Raw genomic sequence first — 18,358 nt, 5'->3', positions numbered from 1 at the left:
TAAATGTCATTAAAGAAAACCCACTCTCCTAAGGTCGATTTATACTGTGACATATAGACTTTGTTTTTGCCAAATTATTTATAAAGCCCTATAATTAATAAAATGAAACCAGGTCTTTCAAATGAAGTTCACCCTGAAGCAGATTCCAACCTTTGTGTTGTTCTGCTACAAAAACATCTCAATTCAACATACTAAATTGTGGTATGTGACAAATTGTAAATAAACCGGCATGAATGCATTTGCAAAACTCTATTTTACTCTGATATTCATCACATCTTTATTTAGTGACTGAACATACAGCCTCCGTGCATTGCCACATGTCTCTTACATAAATAGCAAAGCTGTTTATTTTATCACTGTTGATTGTGCATATGTCCTCTTATTTTATGCCTCTTCGAGGGGCTGCGCAGGAAAACACAGACACTAATAATTGTTCTAACACATACCAGTAGGGGGAGCTCATAACTCATAGCTCACTCTCCAGTAAAGCCTTGCAAGGGATCATCATGTGAAGGGTTGCTGGGCAGTAGTTCACACCACACAACACAACCCCACCCTCCATCTCTAAACATCAGCATATTGAGTCCGGATTTCTTTTTTTACATGTTCAGTCTCATCCCTGATCAAATGTTGGATTGCAGTGGTTTGGGTTTGTTCTCACCGTGTTTCGCTGCATACTACTAAGGAAAGAAATAGGGGTTTCGGTGGGGGAAGAGACTTTTGAGTTTTTTGTTAGTATGCAGAGCCACATCAGCTCTTCTCGTCTTGCAGGGGGCTCGGTCAATCAAGCAATTGATTTCTGACAAAGATCATATTTACAATTCTGCATCAGCATCTGAACACATTAACCCCTCACATGTTAAACAGCCTAAGATTCCGCAATAAATTTAGTTTTGAGTCCATTGATTGAGAATTTAACACATTCTCACAGAAGAGATTAGATTTCAATATTCTGAATGATTTGTCCCCTCTTGAATTAAGATACATTTTACCTGTTGACTAGTGTGAATGTTGAACCTCCAGCACTCTAATGGCATGCTGCTTTTTTTCTCTCGTCTCAGAGCTTGCTTCAGAAGGTAAATAATTCCTTACATGAGTGACCTACTATAAATGCTTTGCAAATATATATATAAAGGTTTGTCCACTTAGCTCCTTGAATGGAAGTCTTTCACTCGTGCCATAGTAGGGAAGTTCCCTGTAAACCACAGCAAAGTGATTGTCCAGTAGAACCACTGGTAAAAATAGTAATGATAATAATAATAATAATTAATAATTGATAATAATATGTTGTTCTCCACGCTGCTTTGCTCTACCCCGCCCTCTGGTACCGGTCCATGTTCGCTACCCGCCCGCTCAGCCTCAGTGTGTTGGGATGTGGGAGACCAGGCGCTCCTAGCGGCCGCGCTGTTCACACCAAAACGCTCAGAGAGAGCGTGAGAGAGAGACGGAGAGAGAGAGGAGGATGTTGAACTGTAGTGCGACTGTACATTTATTGGGGCTATATTACCAGCTACGCACAGCTACGCACATGGGGCTTTTGAAAGCCGGTTTTCTTAAGAATAAAACAACTTTTTGGGGGGCGCGCGTGAAAGTTGAAGGCGGGTTTCCTGGTTGTCCTCAAACGCAGACATCCTCGCTGAAGATGTGAAAGGTGCCTGAGTTGCCTCTGAAGGAAAGCGTAGATGTGCGTTTAATTTTTGTTTTTATTTCTTCAGTCTGGACTTTGATTTCTGCCCCGAAAGATTCTGAAAAGCTCCGGCTCGTTACACAGCAACAATTGCGGATGAACTCACCGGACAAACTGGGATAATATTTCCTCAAAGAGCCTAGAGTTTGGAGGCTGGATGAGCAGCTCCGGGTGAACTACTGTTAAATGGATCCTCTGTGTGTTTGGACACTGAAGCTGGCTTTTGTCAGTGAGTAGGACAGTGTTGGGAGCTGTCCATCACTCCCAGAGCCGGTGGAGCGGACTTGAGCGCAGTCTTTACCTATTTTTGCCCTCTCTGTGAATTAGAGGTTTTGTGCGACCGCTGTGGATGTTTTAATATGCAAGGATGGGTCCGCTAGCGTTCATCCTTGTTAGTGGATTACTGTACTTTCAAGCTGATGGTAAGTTCTTAAGGTGTTATGTAAAACTTCATCTTCAATAGATATGAAACTATATTAAGCGCTGAGGCTGGCAGCTCACTTAAATAGACAAATTATTTTGACCAGCTTAGATTCCATAAGTTGCTAGAAATATTATTGTTGTGATGAACAATAACTGAACGTGAATGTTAATATCCTGGCAAGGCAAACATCAATGAGTGGTTGTCATGATTTGTTGGGATTAAGCATCTTAATGCGTAAAAGTAAAACGGCCAGGCAGTTCAGTCCAACAGATAGCCTCCCGCTGCAGGAGATGATTGCTGTTCTGTTGCTTGCAGTGATTTTGACCTGCTATTCCAGACATAAATTACCCTCCCTGTGATACATTTTGAAGATGAATATACACCCATAAGTAAAATAGAGAATTAGAATTTTTTTCTTGATTGGCTCCATTCAGTAAAATAATTAATTTCTTATTTTCTAATGAAATGTAACAAAACTTACAAGTTCCATCATTTATGTACAACAGTATGTGCTTTGACTGACTGCTTTGCGTTCACTGATATTCAGATAAAGGTTAGGAATATCATTTTATAGATATATATATAGGGATAGTCTTATAATTCTTTTGGAGTTATTATTGCTACATGCAGCAAACAACCCATTTTGTTGTTTTTTTGTTATAATCTTTAGAGGGAAAAAAACAACTCATAAAGAATTAAAATTTAAATATGTAAGTCAGATTTCTAATAACATCAGGAATCATTTTTGGCCACAGTCAATGGTGCATCCATAAAAATACTTAATTCTTTGTCCCCAAGACTATACAATGTAGTCAGTTTTAGAGCAGGCATGCCTCGGTTTGAATAATTTGCAATGGTCTCTTGAGAGTGGCTACATGTCTGATAAACATGTTGAGACCACTGTAAAATAGTAAAAGACATGCTTAGAAGCCATTTTAGATATCCTAAATTAATAGTTAGCAGACATAATTCTAATCTTTTTGGTTTGCATATTGATTTTTGTTGCGCATCCAGTTTTTAGATGCATTTCTTTGGTCCTTCTGCTGCTGTGACTTAGAATTGCCAGTGTTGAATTACAGCAGAAACTGCCTTGAACCAAAAATAAACATACACTGCCAAGAGTTATGTTCATATTTTAAAATTGTTTAATAACAATATGAAAAGCAAATGAGCTGTATGCTGATTAATTGCAGTAATTTCAATTCCCTGTTCTGAACAGCCAGACATTCACGAAATGCAAAGTAAGCATCCTTACAGTAAGATTTTATGTGGTTTCTTGGGATTCAGTGGCCTACAAAAGAACTCATTTAATGGGGGGAGCAGAGTTAATGTGGTGACTCACCACAGTCATCAAAGGTTGGCCAGTGCAAATGATGAAAATTGAGATAGATATAAAGACAAGTTTTATCATTGCATGGTATTTTGAGACACATCATAGCCCATGTGTTGATTCAAACATGTTGGGTTTGCATTTGTCGTACTGCTTATTAAGATAAGAAGAAGAAAAGAAGAAAAGCTTAGAGTAAATGCAAGAGTCTGTAAGGTCCCATTTTGTTCCTTTCTTTCACCTGCCAGCCCCTGCTCTAGTTCTTCACAGCTGCAAGTTTTATCCCTGATCCTTTTTACTTCAGTGTTCATGCCTTCTGCGTTTTCCAGTCTCCCTTTCTTCTGTTTTCATTTTGCGTTGCATCTTTTCATCTCCTTGGCCAAACCCCACTGGTTGCTAGGCACAGGCTGATGGCATTACGAGGTCACCCAAAAGGGAGAAGGGTGCACTATTTCTCCAAAGCGGTGGATCTCCCCAATCATTCTCCTGTTGCCCTCCTTTCCACTCTGCTTTGCTCTACACCCACATCTAAGTAAAACTCACCCATCACCCAGGTTTTTAAGAGGTAATATGATGGTCCTTGGAGAGGGGAGGAGCTTCTTTGAAGGGCCCACTTGGGTGTACAAAAAGGGGCTGGAGCTGAATTGACTGGGAGCCAAAGCCCAACAAAGCCAGGCCTACTAAATGGCGTCAGTAGCTGTTTAGTGTTCTGTGATTAATACTCCCTGTGTGGAGAAGAGAAAAGTTGATGGTGAGAGAGACTGAAAGGAGAAAAATAGCATTAGTCTTGAAAGCTGTAGCCAGGGTGGATATCTGGTAGAAAGTATTGCGACTGTAAGCAGCTGCGTGGTTATCCGTGCTGGATTATAACATGCTTTTCAATGTTTACCCCACTGCTGAGCCTCTGCTATTCATAGATCTCCCACATGCTTGCGACTGATGTAGGAGGTGGTGACATCACATTCATCTTGGGTGTTGAAAGATGGTAAAACTTAAATTGGTCATGGAGAGAAGAGCACTTGGGGACGGGCACTTCGTGAGCGGCGCCTGATCCGCATAATGGTTGTGGTCTGTCTAATGCTGAGTCACGAAAAACTCAAACTGCAGTGTGAGTGGGAGAAAGGGAAGGCAAAAAGAGGGAGGATGAGGATAATCAAATCTAAAAATTGAGAGAAGAGTTGTTTAACAGTACAATCTTAGGCTGGGAAATGGCAGCGATGATGCTTTATTGCGATAGGACATGGGAGACTAACAGCTCTGTTGATGGTCATGATTAAATGGGAGGCTTAAAGCACTGCTCTATAATGGAAAGTAAACCTAGATTAAAGTAGTCTAGGTGAGTGATGAGGAAGGCTGAGGTCACTGTGTTAGAGCTGCTGTGATGCTTTGCCCCAAATGTGATTGTTCTGCCTGAGCTGGCAGCATTTAAGTAATGCTATTGTAATTGTGCTTCATTTGTTGGAATGGGACTGCTATAATGACGAACCTTCATCTGAGATCTATGGGAAGCTCCCAGTGTTGTGTTCAAGACCACCTAACCCGAGACCAAGACAAGACCAAGACCAGAGTGTATCGAGACCGAGACAAGACCAAGACTTTTAGGGTCCGAGACCAAGTCAAGACCAAGACCGATGAAAGTCGAGACCGAGTCAAGACCAAGACCAGCGGTCCACGCTACATGATACAATAAAATGTAAAATATGATCGAAATTGCTTCTCAAAATAATCTGAAAGATCCATATTCCCATAAAAAACACCTAGATATTAAATACTTAATACATTTTACCAATATTAAATATTCCATTTCTGTGCTAAAATGTGTGATGGTCTCGTGCCATCCCTAAAAACATAACACCCTGGGCATTTACCCATATTGCTCATGTAAGAAACCACCACTGTCTGCACCATTAAACATAGCAATTGAGGCAATGCCCTGACGGTAAATAACGCTCAACTACCAACACTGACCAAGGAGCAGTGTTTGGTTACTTCTTACAAGCAAGAAGTAACCAAACAGAAGGCGCTCACCGTGTCTGTTTTCACTCTCTATCCCAGTACATGAAGCCAGGTAGTCTGACACCATGGCAGACATTACAGCTGCCACTTTGAACAAAAACAATCAAAGAGTGCATGCCCTTTCTTTCTTGTGTTTTAGTTATTTGTTAATTTAAATATCAATGTACATAATTAAATAAAATAATGATGCAGTGCACACAGAGCATTACAAGAACAAAGAACGGGTGTTCTGTCAGGTCAGATCGTCATATGCTTAGCACAAACTCACGGTGTTCTGTCAGATCAGCATACGTTGTCAGATAGTCGTACGTTTAGCTCAGACATGCATACGCTGTCATTACCATATGATTTTATTTAATCAGCAACATAGAATCATGACGTAGATCATTATTAACAGTTATTAACAGTTGTATGGCATCCAGCTGCAGCCAGACCTGCTTTAAATACACTTTGAAACCATGACAACACATGTATATCTATATAGTTATCATTGAAAACAATTTAATGACTTATTTTTGTCATAACTTGTTGCATGTGGTGAACTGACAACTCCTCTGACGGTCGGACTTCTTAATGCGCATGCGCAGGCATGGTACTCACTGCATGTATGCTATTCTGACAGTGTACGGTAATCTGATAGAACAACGGCTCTCAGTGAGTGACACTCCAGTCCTATCTATAAGTAAAGAGCCATGGAGAAGAATCGACTGTTTCTGAATGTCACATCACTATATTGCAGACTTTTGGACATAGCGTTGTCCCATATATGCGACAAGACAGTCAACATCTCCGCACAATAACTCAGAAAGTGAGTGACTTTTTTTCATTACAATGCTTATGTGTCTCTGCAGCTAGCTTTGCTAACATCACGTTAACGGAGCTTACCTTCTTTGAGCTACTTTTCTAAGTGACGAAAATAGTTAGACGTTGTCCCCATCGTCTGTGAAAGCGAAGCGCTGCTGAGTTAGCTGTGGCCATCGGATTTCTTACTATTTATGCAGCGCTATTATATTACTGACCATTAGACAAACATTTTCTGCCGCTGAGAGAAAACCACTGCGCATGTCCTGGAGCGCCGCGTGCGAGTGAAAGGTGGGGAGGGGGAGGAGGGAGGAGGGAGTAGCGCCGCGCGCGAGTGAAAGGTGGGGAGGGGAGGGGGAAGGGGGAGTAACAGAAACACGTAGTTGCTTGGATTTTAATCGGTGCGTTTTGCATCCACTGAAAACAAAGATGTTAACAAATAAACTGGATAGTATGCTGCACGTTTAGTGATATTTTCACAGTTGCGGTCTCGACTGGTCTTGAAATAAAATGCCGAGTCACCAGCGCCCGAGACCGAGACAAGACCGAGACCAAATGCGGTCGAGTCCGAGATGAGACCGAGACCATCAGAAAACGGTCTTAAGACCGGACTCGAGACCAAGACCGATCTCGAGTACCACAACACTGGAAGCTCCTATCTACTGTCTCCCCCTGTCTCATCACCGTCAGCTGAGTCGTTTTCCTCAGCCCCCATACACGCCACCACTGTTTGTTCTCTGATTATCATCAAAATTGAGCTGTGAGATTGAGACTCTGTGGCAGTGATTATAACAGGAAGGGAGTTGAGGGGAATAAAGGAATAGGGAGAGGTGAATGCGAACAAGTCCTTGTGTATTCAAATGATCAGTGTTGTTTGACTGGTGACGAGGGCTTGTCAACTCCTAAACAGCAAAGGCAGGAAGCTGTTGGGATCATGTTTCAAAAGCTGTCACTCCACCCCTTTAGGCCACAAACAAAACAACTTTTGAGTTTAGCAGACTTCTGTTTGCTCAGATTTGGAAAGTTCTGGCACTACACAAATACTTCATTTGGAATTAAAAGCTACAATATTTATTGTTGAAAGGAAGTATGACTCAAAACATGCTAGCTAATGGCTGTAAGTCCTAGATATGAATATGTCTAGGACTCCTAAACAACTCCTAAACACAGAAACAGAAATACATTTCTGTTTCATAATTCCAGCTCACACGCTCCACAATATTTCTTTGTCAAAATGAAGCCTGGCTGTTAGCATGAGAGCTTGATATTATAACATGAGATCCAATTACAAAGACTCTGAGTTTCTATGTTTGATAATCTTATTTTGTAGCTTAAAAGGGAGCAGATATTTTCATATGCCCTGTGGTGCTGACACTACGCTAATAAAGGTCTGTTGCTAGCTTACAACTCTCTGCTACATTAACACTAAACAAACCACACATTTTTAATAATTTTTTTGACAGCTCTGGATATTTGATAAAAAATGGCTATTGACAAAAAATACATATTTTGTTAGCACTGTGGTAAACTTGTGACTAGCTAAGCATTAGCTGTTAAAGATGCATCTGATTCAGAATCTTATTGAGAATATTGAGAATAAATGTAATACAGGGCTATTTTACAATTAGAAACTGGACTGCAGTCATTTGCCATTAACAATCTAAAATTCTTACACTGATCAGATACATTAAGGCATAGTTTAAGATTTATGAAGCCCTTATTCTGTTTTTAATTAGATAAAAATAAACATTGTCAATGCTTTCTTGGATTTTGAGCCAAAAAATATGTTGTTTTCCCAGAAATAGTTTTGAAATCTCATTCTCGTGAACCCAAAATTGTGCATCGTCTCGTCTCCTGATATTGATATATTGTTGCTCCCCTAGACCTTGCAGATCATTCACTTTATCCCCTCACAGACCTCATGTGCATAAGAAAATGTCAGCCACAGACAATGCACTTGGTTGGTTTTTCTGTATGCCAGCAGAATGCATCGAAGGTAATACCGCTAATTTATTGAGCCTCACTCATGCATAGCAGTGACATTTACAGAGCAGAAAGTTACATAATAACTTAATGCATTTGCCTAAAGAAAAGCCAGTGATTACTACTGAACTGAATACTGAAAATTGTGCTTACTGAAATTTGGTAGATAGCATGCTGTCTTGTATGATTTGGACAATCTAAATCGCAAACTTTTTTTTTTCTTTTAACCATGTCTTCTCTGTTCGTATGCTGTCTTTGTGCAAGCGTCTATCAATGAGGGTGGAATTCAAACACTGAGGGATTTGTTGTACACCTGTGCTGGCTGTGTATAACACGAGTGTATGCGAAGGTAGGGTTGGGGGGAGGAGTAACATGATGAACTGAGTGTGCTGACTGTGAAGTAAAGGCAGATTGTAAATGCCTTCACCTGCCTCACACACCTGAACTTCAAGAATACGCACCTGTGCTTTTCCCCTTCGGGGCCCAGGGGGCATAGATATAATCCCCTTTCTGTTTTGTCAATGTCTTTGTTTCCAAAACAGCTAATTAAGGGTCAGGCCAACAGAAAATACTCTTATAATTACTGTTTTATAATCCCTTATGAGATGATGGTAAAGAAGCTTTTGAATTCCAGTTGTTCAAATGGACTCTTGGTTGGTTGGATAACTCTGTTGTTATGTAGATGTGAAGAGCAATCTTATCTTTGCAAACTGAAGAATAGCAACAATAGGAAGTCAGATGAAAAAAGGGATAACATGTTTGCCCTATCTGTGTTTTTATGTTGTATGCTCCTCTGAAATGTTGTCTTGGGAAGCATCTGTTTACTGTGTCCAGTTGCCCCCAGTCTGTGTTTGACTGCCTCAAAGCTCCCCTTTGATAAGGTGAAAGAGATGTCAAGGTTGAATGACTCACAGAAGTACACGGCAGATAATACATGCTCATGGGTACCAGCCCACACATGTCCCCGTCCCTACAGGCAGACATAAAGAGGTTTAATTACTGTCCTACTCAAATAAGTGAAAATACTCTATTTGCTTTTCCTCTTTGTCTTTTCTGTCAATAACATTTGACATTGTTTTTGCTGTCAATAGTTTTCATGACAGTTTTACTTGAGCTCCTGTTCTCACCAGTTTCTTGAATGAGGTGAAGGCCGGCAATAAAAATGCATTAGCTGTCTCTTGGAGCGAGATGTCTGAAGATGGACAGCTGGAGTGCGACAATTGAAAACACATCCATCAGACGCAGCAATGGCCCAAATGCAACTGCAAAGAAAGCAGTTTGGAGTAGTGGGACCACTTGTTCTGCCACCTCAGACCATGTGTAGTGCTGCAACTTGAGTACTTAAGATAGAGCAACATCTTTTTTTTTTGTCTGTGCTTTTAGGTTGTGGTTGGTAGACTGTTCCAGCGATGTTGTTGGTTTTGGTTCACATTACAACAAAATTTTTTTAATGTATTTTATTGGATTTCTAATTGAATACTTCTAGGTTTAGAGGTTACCTAGGGATCCAGACTGTCCAACTAAACTGATACACCAGTTATTAAAAACTTTAGAATGTCTTCACACCTGATAGTCTAGGAGATTTGGTTCAAACGGGGACCAAAGTTTCAACATTTGTTACATTTTCAGGTGGTACGATTCGCTTTTGCCCTGCACTGTGTCAAACAGACTGAAAAGCCTGTTCACCCTTTCACCTGTGGTGGCACTGCACCAAGAACCAGTGAAGGAAACAACACAAAAACAACATGCCTCTTTATAAAACAGAAATTTAGTGGTTTTTTAGGTGAATCAGGGTTCTCTTTTTTGTTTCACATCAGCATTTGATCACACATTCATACCTCCCCAGAAGAACCAGACTTTCTATACAAATGAACTAGAGTCTGATTAATGTGAACTAAACAGGGCTGGTGTGAACGCACCCTTTGTAAGATAACCTGGAAACAGACCCAAGCAAAACAGAACTGTTTGGCGTAGAAGTAAAATATTGTGTGGCGGAGAGTGCATAGTATCACCCTAAACACTTAAGTAAGGTATAAGGCTGCCATGACGATGCTTTCTTTTATTAGATGCAGGTAATCTGGTCAAATGTAATCCGACTGAGCATAGGTTATTATAGAAAGATGTCTCTATTTTGACTATATTTTTGTTCTAATTTCTGTAAATCTTGCGCAATTTTCTTTCCACTTCACAAATGCAAATTACTTTTTGTCAGGCTGTCATATAAAATCCTAATAATATACAGTGGAGTTTGTGATTTCATTTAGAAAATGGTGCAACAGTTGAATAAATTGTGATACTTTTGCAAGGCACTAAGAACAGCTCAAGTGCTGAAGTATCCTGACCCACTTTACCCTTTTATATTCACCGTAATTAAAATAACACAAGAACTTCAGCGCCAAATATTTTATCATGTGGTCCCCAATGTCAATAACATGGGCTCTACAAGCAGGGCGATTTTTTTTTAACTAATGACTCCCTATGAGAGCGGCACTGCAATGAAAGTCTGTGTGGAAAGGGACATCAGCCAAGAGTCACAACTCTTGTACCAGCTTTGAAAACAAAAAACAATTACTCCCTTGATGATTTTATTTTCCCGGTTCACTTCCAGGGTGGTGGTGACTTACTTTCTTTTTTTTTTTTCTCTGGAAAACCGCTTGTAAACATTTGTTACTTAGCGTCCTGGTAACAGACCCGGTTTTAGGATTATTAAATCGAAGTGGATGTGTGTCTGTGAATACTTCTGAACTCTATATACTGTTTTTGTGTCACCGTGATTTTATGGAGCCAAGTAAAGTGAATAAGCCCTTTAACTACTTACTGCCGTCACCCTTGACGCTGTAGTATGAAGGAAAGCCACACATAGTGTCCCACAGTACAGTATAGAAATTTTATAAATCTCATCTCAACTCCCTGTGGTGCTCCGTTAAAAGAAATAAAAAATACACTGAGGGGTATAAGAGCCATTTGATTACCCCTGCTCCGCTCTGTGAGTCCATCACCTGGATGGATTGCCGTTATAGCTCCTATTCCTCAAGTTGGTATTGTTTGGCTCGGGGATTGCTGGAGTGACAGGAGGGTGTTGACTGCAGGGATACAGTAATGTGCTCACTGCAGGTCAGCATGCACGCAGCACCTCCAATTATCACCTCTCAGCGTAGAGTATCAAGGACACCTGGAGGCTTCCCCCGCCCCCTTCAGCCCCAGCAATAACACACTTATTTATTTCTCTTCATTCAATTTGCAGTGGCAGCTCAGCATTAAAGAGATTAAAATGCTTGAGGGGGGAATTGGATGATACCACATTTCATTGCATCTTCCTGGGTTATATGTTGGAACGTGGCTACACTTAAAAAATAATCAGTCTTTTTTTTGTTGTTGTTGTTTTCGGAGCAGGTTTGTTAATATCACACACGGTCACAAATCTGAAAAGATCACAAAATCTGATTGCTGCTTATCTGGTTTGGCTACACAAATGTTGATTGATATGCCTTCATATATCATTCATTGATTTTCCTGTAAATCTAAAGTGCACAAAAATGCATCTTCAAAGAGCAAATATGTACAACTTTCCAATTCAAGACTTGTAGTTTACAGTAGTTACATTACTTTTAATGGTGGGAATTAACATTTTTAATTAAGTTAATTACAGAGTCTTATTGGAATTTGTTGCACTTACGTTTAGCTCCTGCTGGTGCCGCTTTCTGGTGCTTGTCTTGTATCAAAAGTCATATTAAATGTGACTTGACCGTTCAAATTGCAGATGCTTTGAAAACTATCAGCTACATGTCTGATTTAGTGCCACATAGTTGCACAATTGCTGGGCAGCTGAATGGATTGTCATTGGATCATTCAAACTGCCATGAAGCAATTGGATATGTGTCGCATGTGGGTAGAAAAAAAAATTGGATTTGGGCTGCATTTGCCTGCTCTGTGTTCATAGTCTATATTACAATTTGTGCGACTTATGTCATACCTCTAAAATGCTATAAATCTGTCTGCAGTCAGCTTACCCACAGCATGGTGTTTGGCTGTAATAAGTCACATGCTCTCTCATTCATTTGACTCTGACAGAAAAAAAAGTTACATAATTACTAAGGTTTATTTCTCATAGTTTAGAGAGAACCATTATTAATTTAGCCAGACACATCTGCAGATATTTTGTACAAAGGAAGGACATGTAAAGTAAAGATGGCTGCGAAACAAGCATGTTCTTATCTGATTAATGCTCATAAACAACACCTGTGGTTGCCATGGAGATCTGGCTGTTGATTTTTGTATGTAAGGACTCGTTTCTCCTCATTTCTTGACTTTGGGTTTTTGCTTTCCTTAAAGCAAAGTTCTCCCTGTTAAAATTATCCAGTTACTTCTCACTTTTTCCTGGATATATGAATGTTGTTGTAAAAGTCCCTTCCAAACATGTTTTTCTGTTTTTTATGGTCTACAAATGCTTTTTTTTTATGTCAAAGCGTTCTTTTGAAAATTATTGATCTCCTTTAGAAAACAACAGAAACCCCAGCTATAATTTATTCAGGTTTCAATATTTATACTTTCAATATTTATAGATTTTTTGGCTCTAAAATTTCATATCAAGCTTCCAGGTGAAGATAAGTCCGCGTTGATCAAAAGGATCTGCAGGGAAAGAGAGAGGGAGGCATGAAGAAGGTGAAGTGACGCAGTGAGCTACATGCTTGAGTGGCCCCTCCATCGGAAATCATTTAATCTGCATCAAACAATTTAGAGTCCCTACCAGCATCCTGACAGGCCAACGGAGCTGTTGCTAATCTCCATACACTAATCAGACCATACAGAAGGGGAGCAGCACACTTTTCACATTCGCCATGAGTAGATCTAAATTTTTCTATGTCCTCGTTTTACACTTCAGCTTCTTGTCAAAAATCTCATCTTTTTTTCTTCCTCCAAGACGTCTGCTGTAAGAGATAGCTTCTCCTTTCCTGCCCATAGCATTGACATCAGGATGAGGACTGACAACAGGAGCAGCCTGTTTAAAAACAGCGGTGGCACTTCTTGAAATGGAACCTATGCAGATTGGGTCCTTTGCAGCAAAATCAGATATTCCGTTTCCCACAGTTATCTATTTATATATCCCATCTGTATGGGAGAAGAGAGTGAGAGGGCAAATACACAGATGCAAAGTCAATATGACCCCCAACCTTGTCACTGCCTGAAATACACTTGGCGTGGAATTCTATCTGATATTTGTTGGGAGCCGAGCATGGATGCATTGAGAGGTTGTGGGGAGCTTGTAGAATTACCTCCCATGTTTGCTTTCAGAGTATAAATCTAAGGGGGAGAAGGGAAGGACACTCTTCAGAGCACTAAGGTGGAACAGAGCCCATCATGGCAGCTTGAAAGCTAACTAGCTCAAAGAGACCACTTGCTATATTTCAGCAGCAGATGAAATGGAAGACTCTGCTCTGCACCTGTGAACACATTTCATTCGCTTTCCGTGTCGTCACCACGAGGCTCGCCGGGTCCTCTGGGGCTGGACTGCTCCGGTGACACCTCCCTGAGATGAGCTGTGTGTCTGTCTGGTGTTGGGGGGCGGGGGGTGAGTGGGTTGCATTGGAGCTGCCACTGACAGCCTGGTGTAAGAAAGATGAATCCCGGGCGCAGAGCGTGCCGCTCGGAGGTGTCGCAGCACTCTGGTGCTGAGGCGCAGACGACCGGTAACATCAGTCTTTCACCACCCTCAGTTTCTCCCCCCCTCACCCCCGCTGCTCTCTCGCATTTCCTCTCTGATGACATGACGAATATGACTCCATCGCCCGAAAACACTGAGGGCAGGCTGTAATAGGACAGAGAGCAAGTGAAACGGATAGACACCAGGGGGCAAAGGTGGAGTCTCAGCAGTGAGAGGAAACCAAATGGGAAAATGGTAAACGGAACCAGGAGAAATGTTTAGTTTGAAATAAAGCACATGGATCTGACACGAAGGCGATGTGTCAAGGAAAGATATGACCCAGAAAGCACGATGCCCGCGATGAGCCACCATGCGTGGGAATGCAAGCACCAGAAAATAATTCAAGATCTTTCTGGATAAAAATTAGAGATGTAAAATATATCGGTGCTAACATCAGGATTGGATGATATTAGTCAAATTTTTTAACATATTGGAATCAGTCTGAAAAATAAAAGCATTCAAGTATTAACTGATAACCATTTCCATCTTGTTTCTGTTTGTTTCTGGAGGAGAAGGGGAGGAGGTCATATGGTTCTTGTCTGGTCATGTGGCAGTGATGGTGATGCAGCAGAGGATTGTGGGGATTTTAGCTGCATCAGAAAAGCAGTAATGAAGTTAATGATGTGGTTGTTTTTCAAGGTATTGAAAAACTATTGATACATATGCAATATATATCAAGTATCTGTTAAGTATTTATTTTTGGCCACAGCAGCATATTAATGTCAATATGAGCACAGATTTTCATATTGAATTTGAGACAGTATTTGAAAAGTGATGTTCTCAGACCCCAACACTGAGGATGTAAGAAATATCACAAAGAGTGAGGGCAAAAACAGATCTAGATGTGCAAATATGGTAGTGACTTATTATTTAAAGATGTACAAATTGTAATCCGAGTTCCAGAGAAGCAATGCACACCACGTTATGTATATTCATCATTTTCTTTCCACTTGACAATTACATGGCAGGTTGTGTTGGTCTGTCACGTAAAATGCCATTTTAAAAAACAGAAAAACTCCTCAAAAAACAGAGGAGTTTTGAGGATGTGAATACTTACCATCCCGTATTCACATATGAGGGATGTGAATACTTTGGTCAGACATTGTAATGTATCCCAGTTCGGAGGCATCAGGTGTTGTACAATTCCATTCCAAGTTTCCTTCTCGCTGAGCCACGCTTCTACAGCCACTTGTCCCGGTTTTCCATTTTAGCGTTTGATGTTTTTTACAGCGCCTCCGAGGCTGGAACTTCTCGCCTTGGTCCAAGGTTGCTGTTGGTTACCTGTGATCAGCGAATGTCTGCTGGCAGAATAAGTAATATCTCTTTGGGGAGCCCTTCTCTTTATGTTCTGCTTGAGACTGGTGTGGGTATTGATTTGGTTTGTAGGCTAGAATTTCTCCTGGGAGCTAATAAAAATAATTACAAAAAGATCATCAAAGGCCTGACCTTCTGTTGCACACATGAATAAATATGTGACCAAGATAATAGAAAACACAGCCTAACTGTGTGTGGTCAGTGTAACTGGAGATATAATTGGAGATGTTTTATCTTGGAATTAATGGAGAAATAAAGAGGTGATTTTTTTTTCTTTTCAAATCAGAAACTTAAGTGGAGTTTTGATCTACTTTCATGCTACTCTCTCTGAGTCATGAAAAGAATGCAAACATGTTCAGCTTGTGCACATATAATGGAAAGTTGCATCCATTTCAGTGATGTGGACATAAGAAGACGTAAAAATAAATAAATAATAATAGGATGAAAAGAAACCCCATCATCTTCTGGTTCACCAACTGCTTACTGATTTCCCTCCCTGGCTGCATTCTTTGTTTGTTTGTTCTCCATTTCCTGCTTCCCTCCAGGAGTGGATGACAGCACAGCCGTGGTGAAAAGTAATGGTGGTGTTATTGCACATGGGGCAGGGGGAAACACAGCCATGTTTGATTGGAGCGTGTGCCCTGAGCCCCAGTGAAGTGCACTTGCCTCAGCTCAGAGAGCACTTGATTGCACAGCACCAATGATCGCATTAAAAGGGCAACAGAAAGCCCATTTGCTGCAAAGAGAGTGGGGCTGGGGGGGGAAGGCAGCCGGTAGGAAACAGAAAATTTACTTCGACTTTTGCGAGAAGCTAAGATCTGGTGTCTGGATGAAGAAAGTTTTGTATCTAGCTCTCTTGGACAGCAAATAGCCTATAGATACGGATTAACATGTTGATGTTGATATTTTTGCAATGAAACAACTGGTAAGAAAGGAGGGGAACTTTAGGATGATTGACAGCGCTAAGACACTCCTCCTGGCTCAGATTGGTTGTTTCGAGTTAGCACTGGGAGAAGACAGAAGAGCACATTTTTTCCCCACAGATTATCGGTCCCTTATCATGCTGTCACAATATAGTGACAGTTTCAACAAATATGTAAAAATAGATATTTTTTTTATAGCTTTAAGCCTTTGCAGAACAGTTGTATTAATACTCTATGTCAGTGGTCCCCAACCTTTTTATTACCGCGGACGGGTCAAGACTTGGAAATTTTGTTACGGCCCGGGGTTGTCTTGGCCCTTTTATCACAGCCTGTGGGGTTTTCCCTGACTGGGAACGAGAATGTAACCTGTTGAATGTGACAGGTAGTCAATCAGAAAGCGCGGTGACGTAAGAACAGAGGGGAATCCCAAACAGCTGACATATCGAACAACTGAGAGTCCGGTGGATATCGGATATGATATATGGAAATGTTTATTATTATATGTAAAGGTCATTATTATATATGTTTATTATGTTTATTCAGTTAAAAATGTTAACTATGAAAAAACGTTCACCTCCAAATCATAGTGCAGCAAATAGAGCGGCTGCTCCCGTCGTCTTTTATCCACCGCCTTTTCTTTTTATTCTTTTTATTATGTCTTTTATCTCTTCAAAATGAGTCCACAAACTATCACTATTGCTTCTACATCGTCATCCGTGTTTGGTTATTCTAAATTCCCGCTATGTTGGTGGTTTTACTGGATTATCCTCTGGATACTGGAATCGGTTCGTGTGGTGTGTTGCTTCTGCCGTGTGGCTGGAGACACAAACCGATTGAACCTGTTGTACTTTTATCAGCTCTGTGGTCACAGAGGTTTGGAGAATCGGCCGACAATTCTTAAATCTTGCCGTCTAAACCAGACTTAAGACTCACAAGCTCTACTCATCTCCTCTCGACCACTGCCCAAATGCTCTCTGACTCTGGTCGCTATGGTAACGTTTATATATCCCTTCAAAATAAGATACAGATGCGCCACAAAAACGAACATTTTACTTTCGTAAAAATTTTTAACTCACGATAATGACTAACGGGAGTCCCGAACTTGTTTCTCTGCAACGAGACGGTCCCATCTGGGAGTGATGAGAGACAATAACACCCGAGGTGTGTTGCTTGAGCACAGCCTGCTTGGTCAAATAATACAAATATTTAATTATTTCTTGCGCGGCTCGGTACCAATTGGTCCACGGACCGGTATCAGCTGTGGACCGGGGGTTGGGGACCACTGCTCTATGTACTTGCCAGTTGACTTCTGATGCCGATTTCGTCCCAGAAAAAGGTCCCTAAAATACATCAGCATAAATCAGAGTTTTGTTTAGAAAAATTATTTCCCTCTACAATTGTGCACTGCTTTCCACATTCAATGGAAGGTTTCACCACTGTATTTTCTAGCACAGGGATGTTTTTGACCTTTGCTGTCTCTTCACCTAACTGTACCCACTCAGCAAGGACATTGACCGTCAACGTAGGGCCCTCTGTTCACCAAGATCGGCTTTTCCCTGGCAGTGGAAGGACAACAGTAGAGGCATCTGCTGCGTTCATGTCCACAGGAAAGACTGGAGCAGATGGAGACTCGAGGTCTACATGATTAGAAGGCAGTAGAATGGAATACAAATTGGATTTAAAGAAATTAGACTGATATAAATCGAATGTAGTCGCCGTGGTTTGCTCCTGTGCGTGCACATTGGTTTTAGTGGAAAGCCCCTGTGTGGTTTTCTGGATTGCAGCGGGGGAAACACATGCTTCAATGAGATAAAAATAAATGTGTATTCGACACTTCATCAAGGGAAGAGGGGGGTGTCCATCAATTTCCTTTATCTCGCTCTCTATTAATCAGCGCCGTGGTCCTAACTGCTGCCTTGTATAGGTTGAGTCTCTCATTGCCACAACTCAAACTCACTCTGTACAAAATGTTACTGTTACTAACTTTTCATTGAGAAAATGATTTTTAGAAGCCTACTGTAATTTTTTTTGTCTGCTTCACTACCAACAACATCCAGTTTTCCACCTAATGCCAGTAAGATTAGATCATGAGCTGTGGGAACATGCTGTCACCAGCCACTCATGCACAAACCCCCGTCTGTAGCCCCATTTGGCAAAAGACACGAGGCCTGATCACTAATCA

The 18,358-nt window shown here is 40.9% G+C and overlaps 1 protein-coding gene across 1 annotated transcript in view; it reads left to right on the top strand.

Moving 5' to 3' along the window:
• The first annotated feature begins 1,402 nt into the window (after nt 1–1,402).
• robo2 (roundabout, axon guidance receptor, homolog 2 (Drosophila)) overlaps nt 1,403–18,358 on the top strand; it is a 278,307-nt gene continuing 261,351 nt past the window's right edge. The window contains exon 1 of the mRNA XM_088012090.1: nt 1,403–2,109. Coding sequence (XP_087868216.1) covers nt 2,055–2,109 — 55 coding nt within the window. The 5' untranslated portion in view covers nt 1,403–2,054. The remainder of the gene's footprint in view (nt 2,110–18,358) is intronic.

Source organism: Poecilia mexicana, unplaced genomic scaffold (assembly GCF_051168715.1).
Source record: "Poecilia mexicana isolate PSO_F unplaced genomic scaffold, ASM5116871v1 scaffold_13, whole genome shotgun sequence".
Classification (NCBI taxonomy): Eukaryota; Metazoa; Chordata; class Actinopteri; order Cyprinodontiformes; family Poeciliidae; genus Poecilia; species Poecilia mexicana.
The sequence above is the reverse complement of the archived record's forward strand: the minus strand, read 5'-3'. Positions and strand labels throughout refer to the sequence as shown.